The sequence below is a fragment of the Manacus candei genome, unplaced genomic scaffold (assembly GCF_025592945.1).
Source record: "Manacus candei isolate 608988 ecotype Guabito, Panama unplaced genomic scaffold, ASM2559294v1 h1tg000024l, whole genome shotgun sequence".
Classification (NCBI taxonomy): domain Eukaryota; kingdom Metazoa; phylum Chordata; class Aves; order Passeriformes; family Pipridae; genus Manacus; species Manacus candei.
In genome coordinates, this window is record NW_026138072.1 from 3,830,073 (window position 1) to 3,853,795 (window position 23,723).

Sequence of the window (23,723 nt, forward strand, 5' to 3'; positions counted from 1 at the left end):
ATCGGAGCAGAACTGAACCTCCAGGATGTCTGCATAAATGCCCCTGCATGACGTTATTTTATATCTGGACAACATGTTCAGCAATGCTTTAAGGTCAGATATGTGTTAATTCAATGTAGAAAATCAGTAGGAGTAAAAACAAACAAAACAAAAACACACACACACACACAAAAAAAGCCCCACCACCCTGCATAAAAACATAAGATGAAAAGTTCAAAGAGCTTGGCTGTATGTGTGCATTATACAGAACAACTGGAATGTCTTATACACAGCCAGCATTTTCTACCTTAAGAATAATTAGGAAGGATTCAAGATGCCTAATTCGGCTTCCAAGTGGTATCAGGTACTAACTAAACTGTACTGCAAGCACCAACAAACTTGCATTTCCTGTTCTTAAACGTTTTGAGGCTCTCAGAGTTTTAACTGCTGAACTTTGAGATAAAGATCATAGTAACAGCAGCAGGACAGAACAAAGGGAAGGAAAGCACAACTGAAGCAGAAGCTTAAACCAAACCATTTAATTGCATGTTGTCGATGTGCTTTTCTTAAGAGGACATAAAAAGGACATTATAAGGGATTCAGAGCATTTAGGGGTGAGAAAGGAGGGGAGAAAGAGACGACACTTGAAATAAACATTCTATGGAGAGGAAATCTCTAATAATTTATTGACCTTCAGTTTCACATTGTGAAAAAAACGTGAGTTGTACAAAATCTTAAGATGTAGTAGCAAACAACATAGACAATTTTATTTCTTCACTTGCACGGTTTTCTTTTAGCACATGAACCACATCTTCAATGGCCAGGAATGGGAACATTATTCTGTTCTAATTACTCTTATTCCAACAAGTGTCAGACGTATAGAAAAGGGGCTGCATAATTATACCAGAAGAGGAAGGCTGTCCTTTGTTAAATGTTTCTATAGTAACCAGCCTGCAAAATAAGAGGAACCTTCCCATCTTATGCCAGGGGTTTTGTGTGCACTCCCCTGTGACCTGCATTTGCTTCCAAGTGTGTGGTGTTTTACAGGACTGGAATGGTCAAGCAGTTAGCCAGGATTCCCACATCAATTCAAAGAGCAAGAGCCTAGTGTATTCCCCGCAGAGCAGGAGGCCCACCCTGACTTCAGCTTCCTTCAGCCTACACACAGGAATTAATTGAGGACTTGAAAGCAGACCACAACTTTGGAAACAGCTGCAGAAAATTCATCCCACTTTTGGAAGTTCCATGGCACTACAAAACACATTTCATAAGCTAAATAGATAGATGAAGGGCAGCTTCACCTCTGGACTCTAATCAGCTTGACAGAGAATACAGGTCTCAAAGCTATATGCCCTTATTCAAACAAGGAGGCCCCTGGGGACCTGGTTCTTTACTTCCTTGTACCTCATGTAGCTGCTAGTGCCTGGGGAGAGGACATGCAAAGCACAGGAAGTCTGATTTTATGGCTCCCTACGCACTCCTGACAGTGATCCACAAGATGAAAGGCAACAAAAATTCAAGGCTGTTTGCTTCAACATGGCAACCTGTGCAAGTACAGGGATATAGAAAGGAATCCTACCCTATCTAAGATGTTTTCCTATTGCTCAAAGGCCATCTAAGGGGGGTGGAGAGGTTGCGGGTTTAAACACTTTTTTAATCTATCATCTCAAGGAATCAGTCTAACCAGCAGAACTAGAATTTTATCACATCTAGCTGGACCTCACCTTTTTAAAAATCTGCTAATGCCTTCACTAACTAATCAATGTTCTGTCAGCATTCACAGAACTCCAATACTTTATTTCTGAAACATAAGTCTACTCCAAACAGCAAATCAAATGCAAGGCAACACAGAGAAACTTCCAGTGACCAATGTAAACACTTTCAGATGACAAAGCTTTCACAAACACAGCAACATCACTGTCACAGAGAGAAAGGCAAGCATCACCAGTGTGACTATTTTTGTTTTGCATGCACGCATGCAGTTGTTTACTTATACCACAGCACACACCAACCATGTTACTGAATGTGCCAGTTAAGTTAGGCTTCAAAAACATTCAAGAAAAAAAACACAATACAATACATGCTTCATTAGAGGATCTGGCAAAGTAAGTGCCTGTGAAACACAAGCTTCTGAAGTTCCAAAGAAAAAGAGTAGCTTCATCTCTGTCTAAAGACCAGAATGATAAGAAACAATTTTATTTAAAAATCAGAGTTTGGTTTCTCAGGATTGCATCTGACACTTCTGAGCAACTAAGTGACTAATGACACACCAGGATAAGGAAAATAAAAAGCAGCAGAGTTTGAGGGCCTTTTTTTTTTTTTTTAAGATTAAGAGGTTTGAAATTCATCTTCTATCCCCATAAGAATTTTTCTAGAGCACTTGCGTCTTTGACATCTGGCCACTCAGATGATCATCTGAAATCCAGATGGATGAGGCAATTCAGTCAGTGCAAAATTGCTGCTCTTTCTTCTTTTTTTTAAGACTTCATCACTAACCTATCTTGAGGTTTTTTTTGTTTTTATTCTTGAATCACCATTCTCCACTCCTTCAGGACAATGTGACTATATTGTAGGTAACTCTTCTCCAACCCAATAAATAAATAAATAAGTTTGGACAATGACTTCATCTGGGCATGGTATCCAGAAACTCTTCCACAGTATTTGCGTTGCAATCGGGAAGCTGCACAAAGAGAGAGTTGCAAGAGACTTTGGCTATTCCCAGATTAGAAATTGAAAGGCATGACCAACAAATGAAATGTTGCAAGGACACCATCTACAAGACACACCACATGCAACCTGGGGAGCTGGTGGCCTGAGAAAGTGACTTCCATGGCTTCTTCCCTTAGTACATGCGTAATTCAAGATCCTGTCTTTTAATCCTTCCATTTCCAACTGGGAAGCCACTCCTTCCTCCCACCTCCAACTGTTACCCAACAGTTTTCTTCCTTCGTGCAGTAGCGCAAGTCAGCAATCACAATATGTGCAAAACATACAATTCACACAAGCCCTTGCAACATGAAGACAATTGCAGGCATTGTTTCAGCATGCAAGCACTGAACAATAAATAACTATATCTACAAGTAACATAATAGGAATAGGACAGTTTGAACTACTCATAAATACAAGGAGGAACGAGAACAAGGAGTATCGGAGGGATGTAACTTTTGTTCCCCACTGTTGCAAAAACATTTCACCATTGGACTGTTCCTTACAAAGCAGGTCACTTACTGCACACAGGACAATGCAACACAGGGTCTAGAAGATGCTGTAGGCACTGCCCACAGACAAGCACTCTCCAGTCAGCAGAGTTCAGCAGCAATACTGCTATATCTTCATTCACAGCAGCATCACGCTGTTTCAGACCTGGCCTGCTTCCCCTGCAGCTGGCACTTCAAACCACCACAAGGAGAGGTGATGACCATTTCAAATTTCACATAAAAACAGTGGAGTCCGTGGAAATTGAGTGCTGCGCAATGCACAGCTCAGAGATGTTCTGTCTCTTCTTTTTTGCCTTTGAAGGACTGATTAATATTGGCATTAATCCACAATTACTAACACAAGGACCAGAGCACAGGTTTGTCCATTCATATTTAAACCATGTGTTGAAGCACTGAAGACAGGTGGGTTTTTTCTCCCATTCCTTCATGTCTAGGTTGTATACTTTACAAGGTGCAGAGGATTTTCTTCAAATGCAAGAGATGCCAAATGATTCTTCATGAAAACCACTTCTCCAGATCTGAGGTTCCAGTTTTCTTCTCCAAATAAAGAAGCAAACTAAAAGCATGGGAAGAGGTGGGGGGAAAGAAGAGAGAAATTACTTAAAGGGTTTTGCTCCAACAATGTAAAACAAAGTTTTTGTTACATGTCAAAGAAAATCTAAAAGTGAGGCTTAGGATACAATCCAGTTGATGGGCTTCCCTGCCCACCCCCAACCTCAATGTTCCTTTGCAATACCCACTACTGGTCAAGAACATAATTCTTTAGGGTCAGATTCAGATTTTATTATTCTACTAGCCTTACTCTGCAAACCATTCTATTGACCCCAGGAAGACTGTTTTATTCTTTGGGTATAAATTCAGACATTTGAAACCTAAATCAAACTGGCTAAATACAGTTCAATACGAAATGGGCTCCGCATTCTACACACTCCAACATTTTTATGTTCTCCCAAAATCTTAAAAGTTTCTGGATTTGTTTTAAGCAAACATAATGTTTTCAAACTTCTCTTCTACAATATCCACATGAGTATGTAGTGCAAACAGGTTTTTTTCTATCTCTGGGCCAAAACAAACCTGGTTGGAGTAAAGCAGAAGGGAAGGTGAAGATGTCTCACCCCAATACCTCCATTCACCTTAACAAATTCTGAACTGAATTTATTCACAACATAGAAAGGGCCATACAATTCCCTTACTTAAAATGTATCTACTATTCATTAGAGCAGAATTCTGCCTCATTTCTTTTTACATAGCAATGCACCATGCATCAATAAGCCGATCCTAGAGTACTTTATAAACTTGATTATTCAATGAGAAATTCAGCCTTTGGATGCTGAGACTGTGCTTTGCTTTTTCACTGTGAAGTTGTATTGAAATGCCAGCTTCTAAACCATCATCAGTACATCACAGTAATTTCTGACAGCACTGCTAGAATTTTAGGGGGCAAATCCTACCTCATTACAATGGAAATGAGCTCCAGTGCACTCACAGATCCTTTGAACACACCACATCTCTCTCAGGCTCTGATGTCTAAGAACAACAGAGCACACTCACAGGAAATAACACAGCCTACATAACAGCCCAGAGCATCCAGCGTTTTTGCAACTGTGGGTTATTTTTTACATCTAAAAAAGGTCTCCACACTTAGCACTGATTAGTCTTTTCTAGAAATTCTTCAGCATAGCATGCAACTCTTCCCACTGAAACAGACTATCAATACCGAAGTCAAAACACTGTTCCTTGTCCTAAAATGAACTTTAAAATATTATAAACAATTCCAAAACAGAGGGAAAAAAAAAAACTACTCAAAACTCCCAAGATTGAGGAACTAGACAAAGTACACTGAAGTCTTCCTAAAAGCTGTCAGATTGGGGCCACACAGCACCACGAAAACAGAGAGTAATCAGTAGTAATTTCCTTTTTGTCCCTCCCACCCACTGACAAAGCAGCAGGAGTCAGCAGGAAAAAAAACAACCTACTTGGTGGATGAGCACACAGCATTGGAGAGATTTCAGTCATTGGCTACATTCGGACAGTTATCTCCTGTGCTAGTTAAGGCAGTTATCTTGTGTGTTAGTGAAGCTAAAATAATGGCTTTTAACAAGGTACTGCAGAGTAAAGGAAAGCTTTTTGCACCATTATATCCTAAGAACTCTTTTTCAAAATAAAACACTCCCTCTCATGTACTGTAAACTCCAGAACAATTAAGTCAGTCTCAGAAGAGTAAGTCAATATTTTTCTTGGCACAGACCTGAGTCCAGGCATTCAATACTGCTGCTCTGATAACACTGAGAACTGCATAAAATCAGTAATAATACAAAGTAACTGAAGACATCCAGACATTATTCCCAGCTAGGGAGGAAGCTGCCACATAGAAATCAGGGCTCCCATTTGCTGGCTGTCAGGGAGCAATTACTGCCAGCACCCAGGACCTGGTTAAGTCTCAAGGGTTTGCCCTGCTTTCCCAAGAGAAGTCTGGGAAAAACAAAGCAAGTACTGGAGAGGAGAGAAGAGAGGGTAGTGTTTTCAAGACAAATAACGACTTGAGACAAAAGCATCTGGTGGCACAACACAGCCCTAGATTTCCAAGCTGAGCTGCTGCTTTGCATGGCCCCAACCTTGTATCCTTTACTCAGTCAAAGCTCCCAGTCAACTGAAACACAACTACAAGATGAATCTTCAGTGTACCATAGAGAAAGCAATTTCATGACTACCCTACATTTCTTGGTATATACTTCTATCTATACTGCTTTAAAGACTTTTTAGGTAAAACAGAGGCATATGCGCAGCTTGTTCAATTACTGTAACTGTATTTATTTGCCTCTTCCTTCTAACATGCCTGCCTTCATCAGTACAATATACACCGTTCAAATCCAAAATAAAATTACCATTCACGGGGCATTGATTATTTAGGATCAAGCACACACTATATTTGTTTGACTGGTGGTAACTGATTTTGTACTAAAGCCTCGGTGGAAAAGCAAGGGATAAAAGCAACACAACACAAATGGGAGTCTGCCAGATTTGTTGCAAAATACACAAATTAAAATCTGAAATTTTTCTCCCCTCCTCCTAAAAATAAGAAATGCATAACAACCAACCAAGCAAGACCAAATTCAGACTTGCTTGTGAGAAGATACAATGCTGAAGTTGCATCTGGTAAGAGCTTGGCCCATTATGTATAATTAAATTGTTTGGGAACAGCGTGCACTATAGACTGGTAATTATTTCAGCCAGCATTAATTATAAGTCTTCCTGACACTATATCTAGTTCAACATATATGACCATAAGTATTTTGAAAAAAATCTCTATTTTAAAGGATAACAATGGAACAATTGCAACCTTAGTCCATGCAGATGCAACCATGCTGCCCAGGTGAGATGGAATATTAGGCCTGAACTGCCTGTAAAACACCTCATAAAACAGCAACTTTCCCCAAAGCCTGTCTGTCTGGAAATTTAAGTGAATTCACTATCAGGCTTCAGATTAGTATTTACAGTATCTTTTTGGGGTACTGTTGGTAGGTACAGAGTGACTTAGCCCCTGTCATGAGGAAAAAAAGTACTGAAACTTTGTTTAGCATGCATTCAGCATCTAAAAGCACAGCAAAAGTCAGTTTCCAAAAGATTATCTGCATTTCCCCACAAGTTGAAAATGTTATTTTTGCTCAGTCTTTTACATCTAAATCATGCAGGAAAAGGCCTCGTAAAAAAAGTGTGTGCAAGATATGTGGCAAACTACTTTCAGCATCTGGCTTTGTCACAGACATGGTGCCTGGCTTACAATGGCCCACGAATGTACATGTCTTAGTTGCTCCAGCTGTAAAATGGGATTGAACATACCCACCTTTTCTCTGAGCTGCTGCTGAAAAACATTGTGAAAAGCATTATTACAGTGAAATTCAAAAGTGCTATTTCTTACCTGATAATCTGTAATTGCAACATATACACAATTAGGAGGGGAGGTGCTTCCATGTGCTGACAAATGCCGTGGGAATTAGTGAATAGGGCACAGTTGTTATGCTGTTCCATACATCTAATGTGGGATCGTAGCAGTCCAATGTTTTGCACCTCTGAATGCCAAAGTAGCCTCCAACCACATACAATTTGTTTCCAGATGCCACTGCATGGCAGCTCATTCGCTTAGCTGTCACATCTCCCACCTTAGTCCATTGGTATGCCTCACTGTTGAATTTGTAAGCAGAGCATGCAGAGAATTCAGTATCTCCACCCATTATAAAAATTTGGTTACCCAGAACAGCTGCAGCTGTGTAGCGCCAGGGCTGGGGGCAGGTGGCTGGTACTGTCCATCTGTTTTCACACTGATCATAGCACTGAACTTTGGGCAACTTGTCATGGCTAACGCTGGTACCTCCAAAAGCAAACAGCTTCAGCTTTGCACTGACTACAGCTGCATTGCTTACTCCCTCTCGCAGTGGGGCAACCATGGTCCATTTGTTGGTCACAGGGTCATATTGCTCTACTTGCTTTAAGGATACTGAAGGGGAAGCTGGAAGGCAACCAGTTGCTGCAGTGTGTCCTCCTACTACATACAAACAGTGCTTAAGTTCAGCAGAGCCATGCCCAAACCTAGCTACCAGCATGGGAGCAGCCTTTGACCACTCCTCATGAAGGGTGTCATACACCCACACATCTTTGGAGACTCCATTTTCTGATCCTCGTCCCCCAGTGATATACACTTTGCAGCCTATGGCACAAGCACTGAACTCTTTCCGTGGACTTGGTATGTCAGCCTTTGGAATGATCTCCTTTGCCTTTTGATCCACTAGATACAGCTTGTCACACATAAAGGTTTGGCCACCCAAAAGAAAAAGTGAATGGCCTGTTTTACGGGGTCTGGCACACAAGCTAGTGACCACTCCATCATTCTGTAAGATCTTTAACTTGCATCTTATTGATTCTTCTACAATCTCCTTGCTTTTCCGTTGCTTGGTGATAAGTTCTTCCATGGCCACATTCTCCATAAGGTATATGGCTGGCAAGAGGGCCAGTCTCACTGTCTGCAATAGCTCCGGCAGGTAACAGTGACGCTTACTCAGGTCATAGTTGACCCAGTTGATAGCTGATTCATATACCAGTCTTTCGTCTTCAGTTTCTAATTCTTCACTGGAAAGGAGCTGCACTACCATATCTTTTGGCAGTTGGAGGAAGTCTTCACTTTTACTGATACTCTGGAAGTTGCTAAGGCACATCCTCCAAGAGAGCTCATACAGCTTGGTACACTGGTGAGCATCCGACAGCAGCAGCATACCAAGACAGTTGGTGGGGTGAAGGTTTTTCTCCAGAAATTCTGCACAAGCATCCCGAATGTCCTGAAACTCCAGCATGTCACCAGCCTCCAGCAGTGACTCTGCATTCTCCTCATTGATGATAACCCTGGAGGAATATGCATAGTCCAGAAGAAGCTCCAAGACTTCCGGGTGAATAGAATTATGAAAGTTGACTTCACTGTCCTGGCTCTCTTTCAGTCCTCCGCTGAACATTGCTTCAAAATAGCGGCTACAAGCAGCTAGAACTGCTCTGTGGCAGGGGAATGATCTGTTCCCAGCATGGAGAAGTACATCTGTAAAGAGACGCTGCTGGCGCAAAAGGTTCAGGTGAGTAAGGACACTATCGGCATAGGATGACTTGTGGAACAAGTATATGTTTATGGAGCCAGTACTGGCCCTAGACTTGCGATTTTCATGCATGCTGACTGACATTTTCTTTCAGACCTACAAAGAAAGGAAAAAACCATAAGATAAATAAGTGTTAAATTCATCATTACTTTTACATATCAAAGAGTGTATCTATTATTCACTATAAGATGGGGGAGAAAAAGCCTTAATTCATAGCTGAGTGGACAGAGAATTACATCTACCTTTGGCATGTGTTTATTTTTTTGTAAGATGAGATTCATAAACGACATAGTCTAAATTTGTTGCCTAAGAGCAGGTTTATCTTGGGAAACCTGATCTCCAACTTTCATAGCAAGCAAGTTAGAGAAAGAAAAGGAACCAGGACCGATTTTCTCACCCTTCCCCAACCTAGACCAGCTGATTCATTACATACATACACATGCACATGCTTGCAACATTCTCCTGTACTGAATCATAGCAGGAAGAGCTACCAGACAGAATACCTAAGGAATGTCAAAAGCTGCAAAGGGAACAAAAACCTACTAATCCCATTAGGAAGCTTCCCTTTGGTATAATGATTCCACATGCAACAGCACAGAATGGAAAAAAAAAAAAATCAACCCAACTCTAAAAGAAAAACCTAGTATCAATCATAAATTTAGACTTGCATAATCATAAAAAAATATGACAAGTAAATTTTACATATTCCATCTTGAACTCTGCCAGTGGCTGCCTGCTATAGTGATACAGCATATTCATAGGCAGAGTCAGCAGAAAAACGTGTTTTGACTACCAGCTGAAGTCACTGAGACGCTGCCTCCGAAACCACCTGGAGAGTCAGGTACTCAGCACACAAGCCATTAGTTCATTCTGAGGTTTGGAGGAGGCATAAAACAGAAGACATATCCTACCCTGCTCTATTTGTAACAAACACAATGCTGTTCAGTTCCTGTTTAGAGGTGAACATTACTGTTACCTGTCACGATATGCAGGTCTGTGTATGATTACGGCAGCAAGTTTCCAGATTTAACTAAAAATCAAGCCAAAGGGAGGAATACTGGCAGCAATGTAAAACTAGTGGCCAAAAAGTCACAATACAAATAATAGGAGATGAAGCATACAGAGTCAAAGTGCAAGCTGTGGCTGTGACCACTACTGTAATAATCTCACCTCTCTCTTCAAGTTGTAGAAAAAGCTCAAATAGAGACAAGAACCAAACTCAACTAATTACTATTATATTTACATGCCCCTTTTACTGCACCTTCAAATAAAGAACTGGGCAAAAGTCTACCTGGAAAGCACACAATGCCCAAAGTCATAGCATGACCTGGGGCCACTCGTGAAGGTTTTTAATGTGGATATACTTTGCTCTCACACCAACATTTTTATATTCCTGAGTATCTTTAAGCAGCACAAAATAGTAAAATTCCATTCCAACATTTCATGCTTTTAGATGATACAAGAGCTTTACAAGAGTTGAAAATAGCATTTTTAATACATATATTTTTCTAGATTCATATGACTAGAAACATCAATAAAAATCAAACCCACATGTGATTAATTTGGGCAGCAGACTCCGTTTCAGAACAAGCAATCTGTGTATATGGAACATATAACACCTGCAGATTAACTGTAGCATAGCCCATACCATCCTCCTTGCTATCTCTGCTAATGTGCAGAATAATTGATTCGTCATATTGAACAGCAAGTTTGTGATACACCTTTTCCTTCAGTTACAGCAAAAAAAAAAAAAAAGCCCCTAAAACCAACATAAATTAAGGAATAAAGATATGCCTTACTGTAAAACTACAATAGCCCACCTCCTTTAATCTGAAACACAATTTGTCTGATGAAACTTAACTGGGATTGAAAAGAACAAGCAAGAGTGAGCAATCCAAAATCCTCCATAACAGAAAGGAATTCTACACATCAGAGCCACAAGGCAGAGTATCTGTCTTATTCTACCATGCAAAAGTCTAGAAAGGCATTTTACCAATGCTCCCTAGACGAACCTATCAAATGCACTAACACTAAGCACAGAACAACCCAAGGCAGGTGGTATATCTTCATAAAACAAACCCTTTTACTAGGAAAATTAAATTACCTTTAATGTAATTGTATTGTCTGGTAAAAAAAATTCAAAATACTTAGATGGCATTCAAGGATCCTGAGCACCAATCTCAGACTAATATTACCCACTTAGTCTATAGCCAAAAATATGATACTGACTATATACCGGTTAAAATCTGCTGGCACTGAAGGATTACAGAAAGGGTCATGGCCTGAAATACTAGTATACAAACACTTTGAAGACACAGATAGGAAGGTGAACCTTTTAATGTCAACTTTTTGAAACTTTTCCAGGCACTTTACTCTTTTAAATGCTATTATGATGCAATGTAAAGCATTCACTGGATCTCCCTGGATGGGTTTTCCTCACACTGAGGACCTACTCCTGCAAGGTTTCCTCACCAGGGAGCAGAATGGGAGCTAAACACCCCACTGATCAGGGACAACAGAGAAACCAGGATCTGAAGATGCTCATTGCCCCCCACGCTCCATTCCAATTAAGTGAATGTGCAGACACCACAGTCTAGGCATGTCAGCATCTCAGTGAAAACACAGGTCGTCTTCTTTCCCCCACATATTGGGGGAATTCAGAGTATACTGAAAACTTTCTTTCATCATGCACACAGGGTTCAGAAATAGGGCAGGTAAAGTTCACATCAGAAGCAGCAAATATAGGCATTCAGATCTTTCACCAGGCTGTGTACTCCTGTGAGCACCACTTGTTAAGCACCATTCAGAATGAGCCCATAACCACAACAAAAAAGAGGTAAACATAAAAAAACCACCACCCCAGAGTTCTACAGACCATATGCACACAGGGAAACAGATCACTGTGTGCTACCTAAGCCCACCCACGACCATAGAAACAAATACTGCTGTAAAAAAATAATTTAAAAATATATATATGAACCACTCTCTAATAGCTGCTGAATAAGGCACTCAGTATTTCACCCCACTAAAATAGAAGACTTGGTCTCTCAGTGAGAAGCACTTGCAGATTTCATACATGCTGGTCTTGAACTGTTCTGTAAGACTGCCTTTATCATCACAATGTCATCTATTTGGAGGAATTCAAAGTATTCCAATTCACATTTAAGATAAGCTAACATATTTCCCCAAACAGAACAAAGATACATATCTATATATATATCTTTTTCCTCCACTGTGGTGCTGATATGAGTTCACACACGGACTAGTCAAAAAAACGCCCTTACAAGCGATTATCATCATTCACTAACAGGTAGTGTTTCTGTAAATGTCCTTTTGCAGTTTCTGGCAATTAGCTCAGTCCAGAATCTTAGAAGAACATTAAAACGTATAAATGACATCTCCAATTTCTCTGTTTTGTGTTGGAAATTATGCAAGCCTCAAATACTTCAGCAGAGGTAATTTACCTTGTGAGCAAATGTTCATCTCGAATAATATGAGTCAATTCCCTTCAGGCACTTTTTTCCTTAGAAATAATAATATTTGTATGTAAAAGACAAGAAGTGGTCAGGAAATTACAGATATAGATTTTTATCTAGGAACAGAGGTTGAACCGAGACTTTGATTTATAATTACACTTCAACAGGCTACTTGTCACAGCAGCCCAGTAGTAAACACTACTTTAAGACTAAACAACAAGCTCCTTGTCCTACTTAACAGCTCTACAGGACGCAGGTCGCAGCCTAAATCAAATGAAAAATTAAAATTAAATTTTCAAATTACTGACACCTCCCTGATGCAGGCTCATTTTAATATAACCCTACAGTTACATAGTGGTTTTTCTTTAGAATCAGTGAAACTGCTGAAAGAGAGGAAATCTGCTAATCATCCCATCGATGTAACGAACACCGCTTTCAATTGCTAAATCTTCACCGATACTATCAGTTTTGCAGAGCCAAATCGTGACCTGCCGAAAGTCTTCAAACTCAGTGGCTTCCTAGAACCTGCAGCGAGACAGAAAGCAGAACACGCTGCTTCTGCTAGGAATGCACTACAGCTCACCACATGCAGACAAAGAAAGGCAAATCTAAATTCCCCCCAGTTCGCTCCATAAGAACGCCTAAACCACTCCGTCTCTGAAAAGAAACTTGCAGGGTTTCTTCCCAATCTGATAAAAAAAATAATCAGTACGAGAAGTTAAAACGCATTTAGTTGCCTTTATAGAGCAATAACCACGTGCAAAAGTTTCTGTGCCGGCGCAGGGAGAGCAGCGCCGCAGCCAGCTCAGGGAACAGCGAGGCGCTCGCTAATTCCCTTGTCCTGCCTCACGCCCGCTGAGGGATGCTCCGGATCTCCTGGGGACCCAAGCAGGAAGCTGGAGCCCACCGGGGAGGCTACCAGCCTTCTCAACAGGACCCGACACTTTCCGAGGGCAGCCGCATACCAGCAACTCCCGCGGATGCCCACCCACCGGCTGCCCAGTGCCCCGCTGCCTGCGGACGGAGCGATGGTGCCTGGCGTTCCGGTTGGGGCGGAGGAGGGCCGGGCTCCGGCTCTGCCAGAGGCCGGCAGGGCAGCCCGGCTCCAGCCGGAGCAGCACGGCCGGCAGCGCAGCGGCAGCGCCGGCTCCGAGCACGCGTCGGTTCTGCCCCTCCGCAGCGCCGCGCTGCCCACCCGCCTCCCCTGCGCTGCACTCGCTCGGCGGGCACCACTTACAGCGGCGGCTCCCGGGCGAGCGCGGAGGTCCCTGGGCGGCGCAGCGCCGCGCATGGGACGGGAGCGTGGCTGTGCCGGCTCGGCGGGGCCGCGGAGGGCAAGCGGCAGGGCCGGGAGCCGCGGAGCGCCGGGCGGAGCTGGTGCCGCTGGCGGGAGGCGGGCCGCGACAGGAGGGCGGGAGGTAGGGAAGAGGGACGGAAGGAAGGGAAGAAGGGGCTGCTGCTACTGCTGGCACAGCTGGCCGCAGCTCTGCCCCGGCGGCGGAGCGGAGAAGCGGTATATGGGCTGGGGGCGGGGGGAGCGTTTATGCAAAGGGTGTGAGTGACAGGCGGGGGAGGGACGGCAGGACGAGGGCAGCGCAGGAGTTGTCCCGGCTAGCGGCGAAGATGGTGCAGCCGTGCACGGGGCTCCAGGACGGCCTCCCCATCCTGAGCCGTCCCTGTCCCGGCCGGGGCGGCGAGGAGGCTGCGCGGAGCCGATCTGACCAGCCGGGCGCTGTGCGAGCTCCGCGCTCTCGGCGCCGGCACTGCGCGGGGCGGGCAGGGGAGCAGCGCCCGGGAAACGCGGCGGGGGGCGGACACTGGAATGGCTGCGCAGGGTGCGGAGAGTCGCGCGGACGGGAGGACTCCGAGCGCTGCGGATGCCGCAGCAGCGCTGCTCCCGGTCCTCCTGGCGTGTCTTTGGGAAACCCCTCCTAAGCGTCCTGGGGAGCGGCCGGGAGGGCGCGGAGGACCCTGGGCATCGCAGTCGCCGAGCGCCGCTCCCGGCGCTGCTCCTTCCCGCGGTACCGTGGAGCTGCCGCCGCTGCGCTGTCGTGAGGCCGTCAGGAAGCTTCCGCTCCGCAGATACCCACTGGAGAGCTACCGCAACACAAAGCGAAGTCTGGCTTTAATTATTTCTCAGTTAACAAAGTATGTGAAAAACGCACTTGTGCAAAAGGCCAATTTCAATAATAAACATATTCTAGACATAACAATAGTGTTTACATAATTGTATTGTGGGGCTCTATACAAGAAAAACACAAGTTATCGTACTAAACATTGCGCATATTGCTAGTTTATTATTTGCTAATACCACTTAAAGAAAGGGTATTAGTTTTAAGAGGCTTTAAGGAAAATAAGAACAATTACTCTCACCAGCAGGAAACTCCTTGTTGAATACAATAGATTGGAGAATTTGTTCTTTCCTCGTAATGAAATGTCACCCAAACTTCTCTTGTTTAAAAAAAACAAACAAAACAAAACCAAAAAAGCTCTGCAAGCAATTTGCTAACGTGCAGGAAGTTATTTATATTCCTGTTGCTGGACTCTAGAGTCTGCAGATAAGTGCACACTTAGTGTACAGCAGGACACATCTGTAATTCTAGACAGCCTACAGGCATATGCAAGCTCAGAGTGCATGGCTGAACAGGGAGCAGATGAAAGAGTAATTTGTTTCATAGATTATTTCTTTTTACGATATTGTTTTATTATGACATGAAGTATTGCAGATTGCATGGTCTAAAAATGCTGGAGACTTGTATGTAATAAAGTATATTTCAAAGTTGTTTAGGTGTGAAAAGCTGTTGTAAACAACCTTGCACAAGGGGTATTCACGGACACCACTGCTCACTTGAATCGTGTGTCTCTAGAGGATTTTGGATTAGACTGTGAATATTCAACCTTTGTTGCACATTGTATTGTCCATGTTATGAGTCTACGTTTTTCCTTTCATTAACCATAAAATGCCTGACCCTATTTTCCCATATTTTTCCCCAACTAAACCTGCAGAGATTCCACCCAAATCCTGTCCATTATGGTGAATCTTTCATAATCTGGTGTCAGGAAGTCAGATTATCTCATTTTATGCAACTAAAAACACAGGGATGCATTACTTCATACAGTGTCAGGGCAAACTTAAAACAGGCAGAGTTATCACCATGAGTGAAAAACCGAAATGGTAGAATAATGTTATCTAATCTATTGCTTAGCAACATCTGAACTATGGCTGTAAGGAATGGTCAATGAAAAATGAGATCCACAAAGAGGACAACATACATGATGCCCACAGCATGCAGATTTGGGCAATACTCCACATGAACAAAATGGGGCCAATAATCCTGTAAGCAGGTGTCTGGATGAAGTACTGATCTTCCTTGTCCTCCATGAAATGAGGAACCTGTTGAAGTTAATCAGGGCAGAATGATTGGATGAAGCTACAAGTCATCTGTTGGGGAAAAATGTACACAGCCAGACAGACCCTTCTGTGTGTGTAACTCAGTGCACATGCACTGTGTAAAGCAGTGGGAATGGTGAGAGTAAGAGAGGGAAGAAAAAGTAACTCCATAGTCTGTGCTAACAAACCACAACAGTTGTTCTCCTCTTTGTGCTCAAGTGACAAAGAGCACCCAAAGTGTCTCTCCTGCTTTCTGCACAGGAGGTAGAACTAGATAGCTTTGGCTGAATACAGCTTAAATCACTTTTAGAATAAGAATGCTTGTGTGGCTACCATGGAAAAAACACTCAAGAAATTAACTTGGTCCAATGTAAATCTTTGGCCTGGTTTATGTTGGTCTGAGAACTAAGTCAGATCGCAGTTAAACACTTTTCTGGTTAAGCCAGTTTTGTAAATGGGCCAATCTGTATTTTGACAATGCTGAAAACAAAGCTGGTCTAGCCTATCTCAGGACATAGTTTAACATGCCCGCTGAACTAGTTGAAACATGTTTCTCCTAGTATTTGTATGCCAAGATAGATAGGATCTTTGTAGTGTTGCTAAATATCATGATTTTATCACAAATCACAAGATAATTGGCCCTTTTCTCAAAGCCTCAGCTTCTAGAATCATGTGAAATTGATAATCTCTTAGGGTTGGTTTTGTTGCTTGTTTGTTTTTAATTAAAAAGTCTGAAAGAATGACTGTGGAATTAAAGTATAGCCTTGAAAACCAAAAAGCATATAAACCTCCAAATAGTTTAATTTTAATCTCTAGAACTGTAAGTGCCACATATGATTCTGAAAACATTGGGGTAGCAAAAACTTCTTTGTTCAGTTGAAATCCAGCTTGCTATGCAGGGAGCACTGCTGTTTAAAATAAATGAGTTTCACCTCACACTTTATTTAAATTGGTTTGGCTTCTGTGTTGAGACAAGTTCTTGGAACCTTGAATCTATAGCAAACTTTATAATATGGCTTTTTGGACACTTAAGTGTTTTGCAGGTATACCTATTCAGCTAAAACATCTTCCAGATTACCCCAACAGCACCAGCAACAGTTCTAGGCTGGCAGAGCTGTACCAGTGAAATAATCCATTTACCAGTGCAGGTTATTTCATTTGGGAGATGGAAATACATATTTTGTTTTGTTTTGTTAGTATCAGCTGAATCTACACTAGCAGGGTTTGCCAGTACAGCTATCTTGGCAAGCCTTTTAAGTGCAAACAAGCAGTATGTGCCCGCATCACAGTCTGAGATCTCATTTTTAATGCTATTAAACAGCTGTGTCTTGGGCTTTTCCCTTGTTAGACTCTTTTTAACCACATTATTTTGTTCAACTGCTAAATAAGCAGCATGGGGTTAAATGTATTAGTGTAATTTATCTTCTTTCCTTCCTAATTTACACTTTGAATTAATTAATTAGAATGATCTAATTAACAATGTACAATAACAGTACCAGTGCCAGAGCTCTCCCAGGGGGATGGGGCTGGGAACACCCCTCGGTGACCCACACCTGCGTTTCTTATCATTTGCCTTTGATGGGTTTCTCCAGGCTGGTCTGCAAACAGAGATTTGGATGGATACAGCACAATGTGTTATAATGCTTGTTTAGTACCAGAAATGTACTAAAACTGTTTGGTGGGAGGTCAATATTCAGTATTTCTTAGCAACAGCTACACCGGTTGGTCCACTAGTTCTGGGGTGAGAAATCCCTCTTTGCCCTGTTCTCCTTTTCTCACCTCTGTGTGTGTTCATTTTTCAAAAGGGCCAGTCAGGCTGGCCCTTAGATGTCATTCCTTCGTGGCCTGACAGCTCAGACTGAAATACATGCTGCTGTCTAAACCACAGCACTAAGGGGCAAATATTGGTGTATGTGACATGTAACTGCTCCTCTCCAAAATATCAGTGTGATAAATGGTTGTGAGGTGTGAGTCCCTTGTCACTTTTAAAGTATTTGAACACTAGCCCATTTGGAGTCATCATCTTACATAAAAGAGATAGGAAAAGTCAGGCCTCAGTTTCCATTTAAGGGTGAATATGTTTTGCACGAAAGATTTTCAGAAGGGTCAATTTGTCTCTAAATAATGCTATAAATGCTCCAGACATTTATATATATCTGGAGTCAGAAAGATTTTCACTTGAGGCTTCTTGATCCTTAGGAGAAACTCTTGTAAAGCCTGACTATTGCATCTAGTCCAGATTCCACTGTTCCAGCAGTATGTACTTACAAAGAAAAGTAGTATTGAGAAAAAAAATATGTTTCAGATTGTAAGGAGAAGCCATCTGCTTCTCTTTTGTATGTAATTCCTCTGTCCATCTTACCATTTTCCATTTTGTCTTACCCTCTAATTACTGCCCAAAAAGTCTCTGCTACCTGACATTATTTTTTACCTATTCCATATTGCCTGTTCTCCCTCTTAGCAAGAAAAGTGATTCCTGGTCGTGGAAAACAACGATGATGAACCACTTTTGAGCAGGTTTGATTAGCAAGGGGTCCCAGTTATTACTGATAGGCAAGCCACTTTCCAAAGATTTGTGGATCAGCACACGATTGGGAGTACCACTGCAAAGAGTGAGTGACTGGTGCCATTTCTGCCATCATTTATGGTGACCTTCAGCAAAAGTCTTAGCACCTCATTCATATGTTCGTTGTCAGGAGATTTCAGTTTCCTGTGTATATCTTTGCTGGCTATTTCCATCCCGTAACAGTGACTCCACACAGGGTCAGTGTTTTGCCTCTTTACAGGAGCTATCTCCAGACAGTGCAAGGTCTGAGCCTTGCAGCAGCTTCTCTTCTCTCTTGCTGAGTAGCAGTGGCCCCCAGTGGTGACAGCTAAGCTGGCTTCTTATTTCAGGTTTTACCACTCAGCACTGAAAAGCCTCCATGCTGTAACAGAAAGTTGGCATAAGGACTTCTGTGAGTTTCCCACATCTTCCACTTCTGCAGGGACCATGGGCCAGTTTCTTCTGACCCCCACCCGGAACTGACCAATACCAATGAGGCTTTCAGACTAGAGCTATGCCTTATATCATTCATTAAAATGTTTAGTCTTTAAGAAGGAACTAGGTAATTTTAATGAAACAGCATGCCATCTAGGAAGACCCCTAAATGATGGAGACATTTTGCTTGTCTTCATCTTTTATGTTAGTATTAAAAGCAGAAATACAAAAATGTATTCATGCAAACAATTGCATTGTAAGGACAGTAGTGCACATCTAAATAGCTATTCTTACGTTCATGGCTAGCATTACACAGTTAAACACAAGGTATTTGAGGGCTTTCAATACCTAAGGACTTTTTAAGGACTTTATTGAATGTATTTAAGAGCAAAGATTTCTGACATTAGATGGGAGTATGTAGCCTTTTTGGACGTGCAACACTGAATCACTGAAGTCTGCAAACACAGACATGTATGTCTCAAAAAAAAAAAAAATACCCTGGGGACTTGTTTCACTGTTCCAGTCACTTAGATGCTATTTTGCCCACAAGTCAGAATGGAACGAGCTTTTCACTTTTTCAGGCCTGCTGAAGAAGTCAAGCCATACATAGACAGATGCCGGAAAAAAAGAAGGCAATGCATAGGGGCTGAAATGCCCTTACTCTGTCACATACTTAGCAGAGAGTTTATCAGATTTCTTCAGGTGGATAAGAGCATACATGAGGGAAAAACTTTCTGCTCCTTCTGTTTTTCAGCACCCAGGAGACCTTGAGTTAATTTGTCCTTACGGATATATATAGAATGATCAGGACCTTAGGTATAAGTCCAGGTTACTCACCTGTCAAAAGTCTGTGTCTCAATGCTACTATCATTCACTGTACCAAATTAAAAGGAGAGCCAACAAAGCTCTTCTGGTCATGCTTTCCATTATCATATAGGTAGTGGATTAGTTTTCAGGCCTTGAGTGGGAAGTGGTCCACAGAACCAAAAGAGCTCTGAAGTGTATATTGTTTCCAATTTAAAAAGGTTGATGATAAGAATACATTAGAAATTTGGAACTTTAACATGGTTTGTTGGAGATCACTGCTTTAAGGAAAAAGAGAGTACAGAATTGTCTGATTTTTATGGGTTTAGGACAGATCCAGACAAGTATTTTAAAGCAAGCTTGTTTGTGTATGACTTTATTAATTTTCCTGCTCAGCAATTCACCACAAACATCTGGAACAGCATTGTTAGTAGTTTTGAGGCCATATAAATTCTGGATGTTCTTAAATAGCATTTTTACAGATACTTCAGATCACTTAAGAAAGGAACACTTTTGAAGGCTCTTGGCAGAAGATGAGAAGGTTAAAACAGACTCAGTTACCTAGTCTTAATCTGTGAAGTTTGATAGTTATGAAGACTAAGTAATCTGATTCCAAACTTATTAACAAAATTAAATGTGTCCTATGGAGTTGGTATTTCTGTGGTTTAGATCAAACTTTTGAACATGTTGCCTACAGCAGGGGTTGTTTCCCAGGCATTATGTGCACAAGTAGCCTCAGTATCCTCATCAGCCTGTGTCTGTTTAATGAGAAGGACTTAAAAGGACACATTTGCTTGTTTTAAAAGACTTGTTTATGTGCTCTCTCAAAGCCTTTATTTGAGTCTTTATTCTTCTTGTGTACAAAGGAAACCAATGAATTGGATCCTGCCACAGAGCCCATGTATTATACAAAGGTTTAAAATCCTTCATGGTCTTGGTTTGCATTTTATCTTTTTTTTATGAGCAAGCCTTTGTAGAAGACTAATTCACCGTTGGTGCAGTATGATGCACTTAGGTCTGCAGGAAAACCTTTTTTTTTAAAATGAAAACGAGCTTTTGAGTGAAGAAATGTCACATTTTAATAAAGAAAGCCTTGCAAGTTACCCATTCAACAGTGTGAGGAAACCAGATTTCTTAGGTGAACTGTATTCCAAAAGGGCCTATTACTTCTCTGCCTTAAATGTTAATTTGGATGGTCTAGTTAAGCCCAAGTTAAGTCAAAGGGCTTAAACTTGGAAGAATGTGTAGAGTGGGCAAATCTTCAGAAGTTTCTTAATACAGTCAATGTGGCATTTACTCTGGTTATTGATTTGTGTCTTCAAAGCTCTGCTTTATTTTAGGCTAATGGAGTTTAATTAGATATTTGATTGCTGCTGAAGGGAGTAGAAAGGAAACTGTTGATTCTTTATTTGAGCTAAACATTTTCTGGCAGCTTTCCCAACCTCCAGGGCATGTCTGAACATGTTTTTACTTTCCTACCTGAAGAAGGAGCCACTTGGCATGTCAACATATGTATATTTTGGCTTAAAGAAAAGACAGTAGTTTGGAAATACAAAAGACAACTTCTGTCCTTTGTAACAAGTTGGGCGTGTTAAGATGTAAAAGAGGTAATACATTAAATTAGAATTTGAAGTGCATAGTTAGAAGATGGCTGACTGATCATTTGGGCTTTCCTAAAGAAAGCTAAGTTTTTAGTTAACAGGCAATTTCCTTTTTAGAATCTACTTTCATCTCTATTTGAACTTACAATTTTGTTCAAATAGAATAACAAAGACTCATGACTCATCACATCCAAATAATTGATTGGAAGAATCATCAGATTTTCCTTAAAGGTATAATGCAAATTCAGCTGTGGAAGCAATCGTATCCTGTGATGGCTAAAATAATAGAAGATTCCCACTAGTACATTCTCTAGACATGTTTGAAATTCATTCCTTATTTTGAGAAATTGCACATATCATAAGTATTCTGGATAGAAAAATATTTGGAAGGCTTTGTCATATCATAGTAAACAGATGGGAGGAGAGGCTGACAGCCTTATGACAGTGGCCCACACACAGCAGTTGTCAAGCAGAGATAGTTGGATTTTGTAGTCCAAAAGTAATAGTTCACCAAAATATCTAGGCAGGTATCTCTAAGTGTTCAGTAACTTGTGTGACCTGCCCATACCCTCACGGCACAAATGTACATACATACGCAGAGCCTATGGTATGCACAAGCCCAGCCAGAACTTGTGTCTATACACGTGTACTCACATTTTCTCATCTAGAAACATGAAAATTAAATTTATGGATGACCAACAATGTGAAAATTCATCAGATTTGGAAATTTGACAACAAATATGTCAAGCAAATTTTACATGTTCGTTGTTCATCTGAAGATTAGAAATATGTGAAAATCTTAATAAACATTAATACAACTGCCAGAATTTCATGCAAATGAAAGCTTCATTCATATGCAAACAGAATGCTAAGATTTGTCTAGAGTATTACCTGAGCTCCTATGACTAAGATACTTTAGAAAAACCCTTTGGCTTCTTTTCTGCCCAGGAACATTTCAAGAGGTTTTTCATCTACTAGGGGTCTTTGACATTCCATTATATTAAATGGGGAAAAAATCTTAGAGGTATAAAATGTCTTCACAAAAATCTTAAATGATTTCATCAGATGCCATTGATTTTCCCAGATCACTGTCAGATCAAAAGAAAAAAACAGAAATATTTCAAACATATGAAAAACCCAAATGAAAAAAAACAAACCAACTTAGAATTCTCCTTTATGATTGACACAGCAGATTTCATTCAGGTTTTATAAAATAAAATTAATTTATGCTGCCTCTCTGAGCAGTGTATTGAAGATGTGTTTCTTGTGTTATCTGAGAGCAAAACAGTTTTAAGTTTTTAAATAGTATTGACATGCGAACTTCTAAAACATGCACTAGGTAATGTGATGTGGTTTAGCTTTTTCATGCTAATGCATCTCAGTTAACAGACTGTAGAAATGAAAACACATTTAAAACACAGGACTCCCAGCTCATCCAAATGCAAAGCACAAAATTTTATCCATGATCTTTAGATAAATTTAAACAAGGACCAATCTTTAGACTCCTAAATTTTTCCTTTTAGTATAATCTAAATGTTTTTATATTTCAACATACCCCAGTATACTCTTGTATGAGAAATAAGCTCAAAAAAAAAATCCAGTCCATTGTTTTAAGAAACCAAAAGAAAAAGATACTTTCTTAATTTATTACTTCAACAAGGCTTCTAAGAAGAGGAAATCTCTTCAAACCTTCATTCTTCTCCCACTGTTATAGTTACAGCACCTACTACTGTGGAACAACCATCACTTTCAACTATGTACTTGCTAGGTATAATGATTTAGACACCTCTTTGTAAACTGTGACAGTTGTAAACTGTGGGCTGATGTCTGCAGCCATCTCTCCCCATTTTCCCTGCAATGAGGTGGCAGATACCTGATCCAAGTCAGCACCTGTGCAGGCAGGGCAGGAGAGGCACATCCTCCCTGCCTGAGTACGAGACAAGCACATGGCACCAGGCAAGGCAAGAAATTGCCCAAATCTCATGAGAAATTATGTTAAACTCACAGTTTAGGGAGTCCCTTATCACAAACAAACATGAGACATCTGAAAAAGGAACGAGTACATCTTGGATTCATTGAAGACAATAGACAGATGATTGGAGATGTGGTTTTGTCTCCCTAATTATTACAGAGTTAGGCAATTATGTTTAGTGAAACAGACATGCATTTATATTACCGATGTTCACAAATATAAAACAGTCTCCACCCTTCCCTCTTTAAATACATCCCTTCCCCTTCTTTTATTATTACTTATGGTACAATTACTTATTCTTTATAGATAAACACATTCTTAAGGAACTCATGACAGTAATATTTTTTTCTTTCTTGTTTTCTGCATATATTTATTTCTCTTTGCACGTTCTTGTCTTGTTCCATCTTTGCATAGTGCATTCAGGCTGTGTCTTAACAGCATACAGACATCAGCCCATATGTTAACAACATACATTTCTCTTAGCTGCCCTCCTATCTTAGCAAGCATTGTCCATAAAGGTAAAAGGAGCTGCAGAGAGAGAAGCCTGCCAATTGCACAACCAAAATATACTCAGTCACAGCCTGGTAATGGACTGATTCTAAAAGGATTGCACAGATTTCACCCTGATAAGGTTTTGGTATCCCATGCCCTATCTGATCCACTTAC

General features: G+C 41.1%; 1 protein-coding gene across 1 annotated transcript; it reads right to left on the reverse strand.

Moving 5' to 3' along the window:
- Positions 1 to 635: 635 nt before the first annotated feature.
- On the reverse strand, positions 636 to 14,005 carry ENC1 (ectodermal-neural cortex 1). The gene is made up of 3 exons (XM_051788181.1): positions 13,547 to 14,005; positions 7,117 to 8,929; positions 636 to 3,753 (listed from the first exon to the last, which is right to left on the reverse strand). The coding sequence occupies exon 2, from the start codon at positions 8,915 to 8,917 to the stop codon at positions 7,148 to 7,150; it is 1,770 nt and encodes a 589-aa protein (XP_051644141.1). The 5' UTR covers positions 8,918 to 8,929; positions 13,547 to 14,005; the 3' UTR covers positions 636 to 3,753; positions 7,117 to 7,147.
- Between the last annotated feature and the right edge of the window lie 9,718 nt (positions 14,006 to 23,723).

Excerpts from the sequence above, each read along its gene's own strand:
- ENC1 (XM_051788181.1), bottom strand. The coding sequence starts at position 8,917 with ATGTCAGTCAGCATGCATGAAAATCGCAAGTCTAGGGCCAGTACTGGC.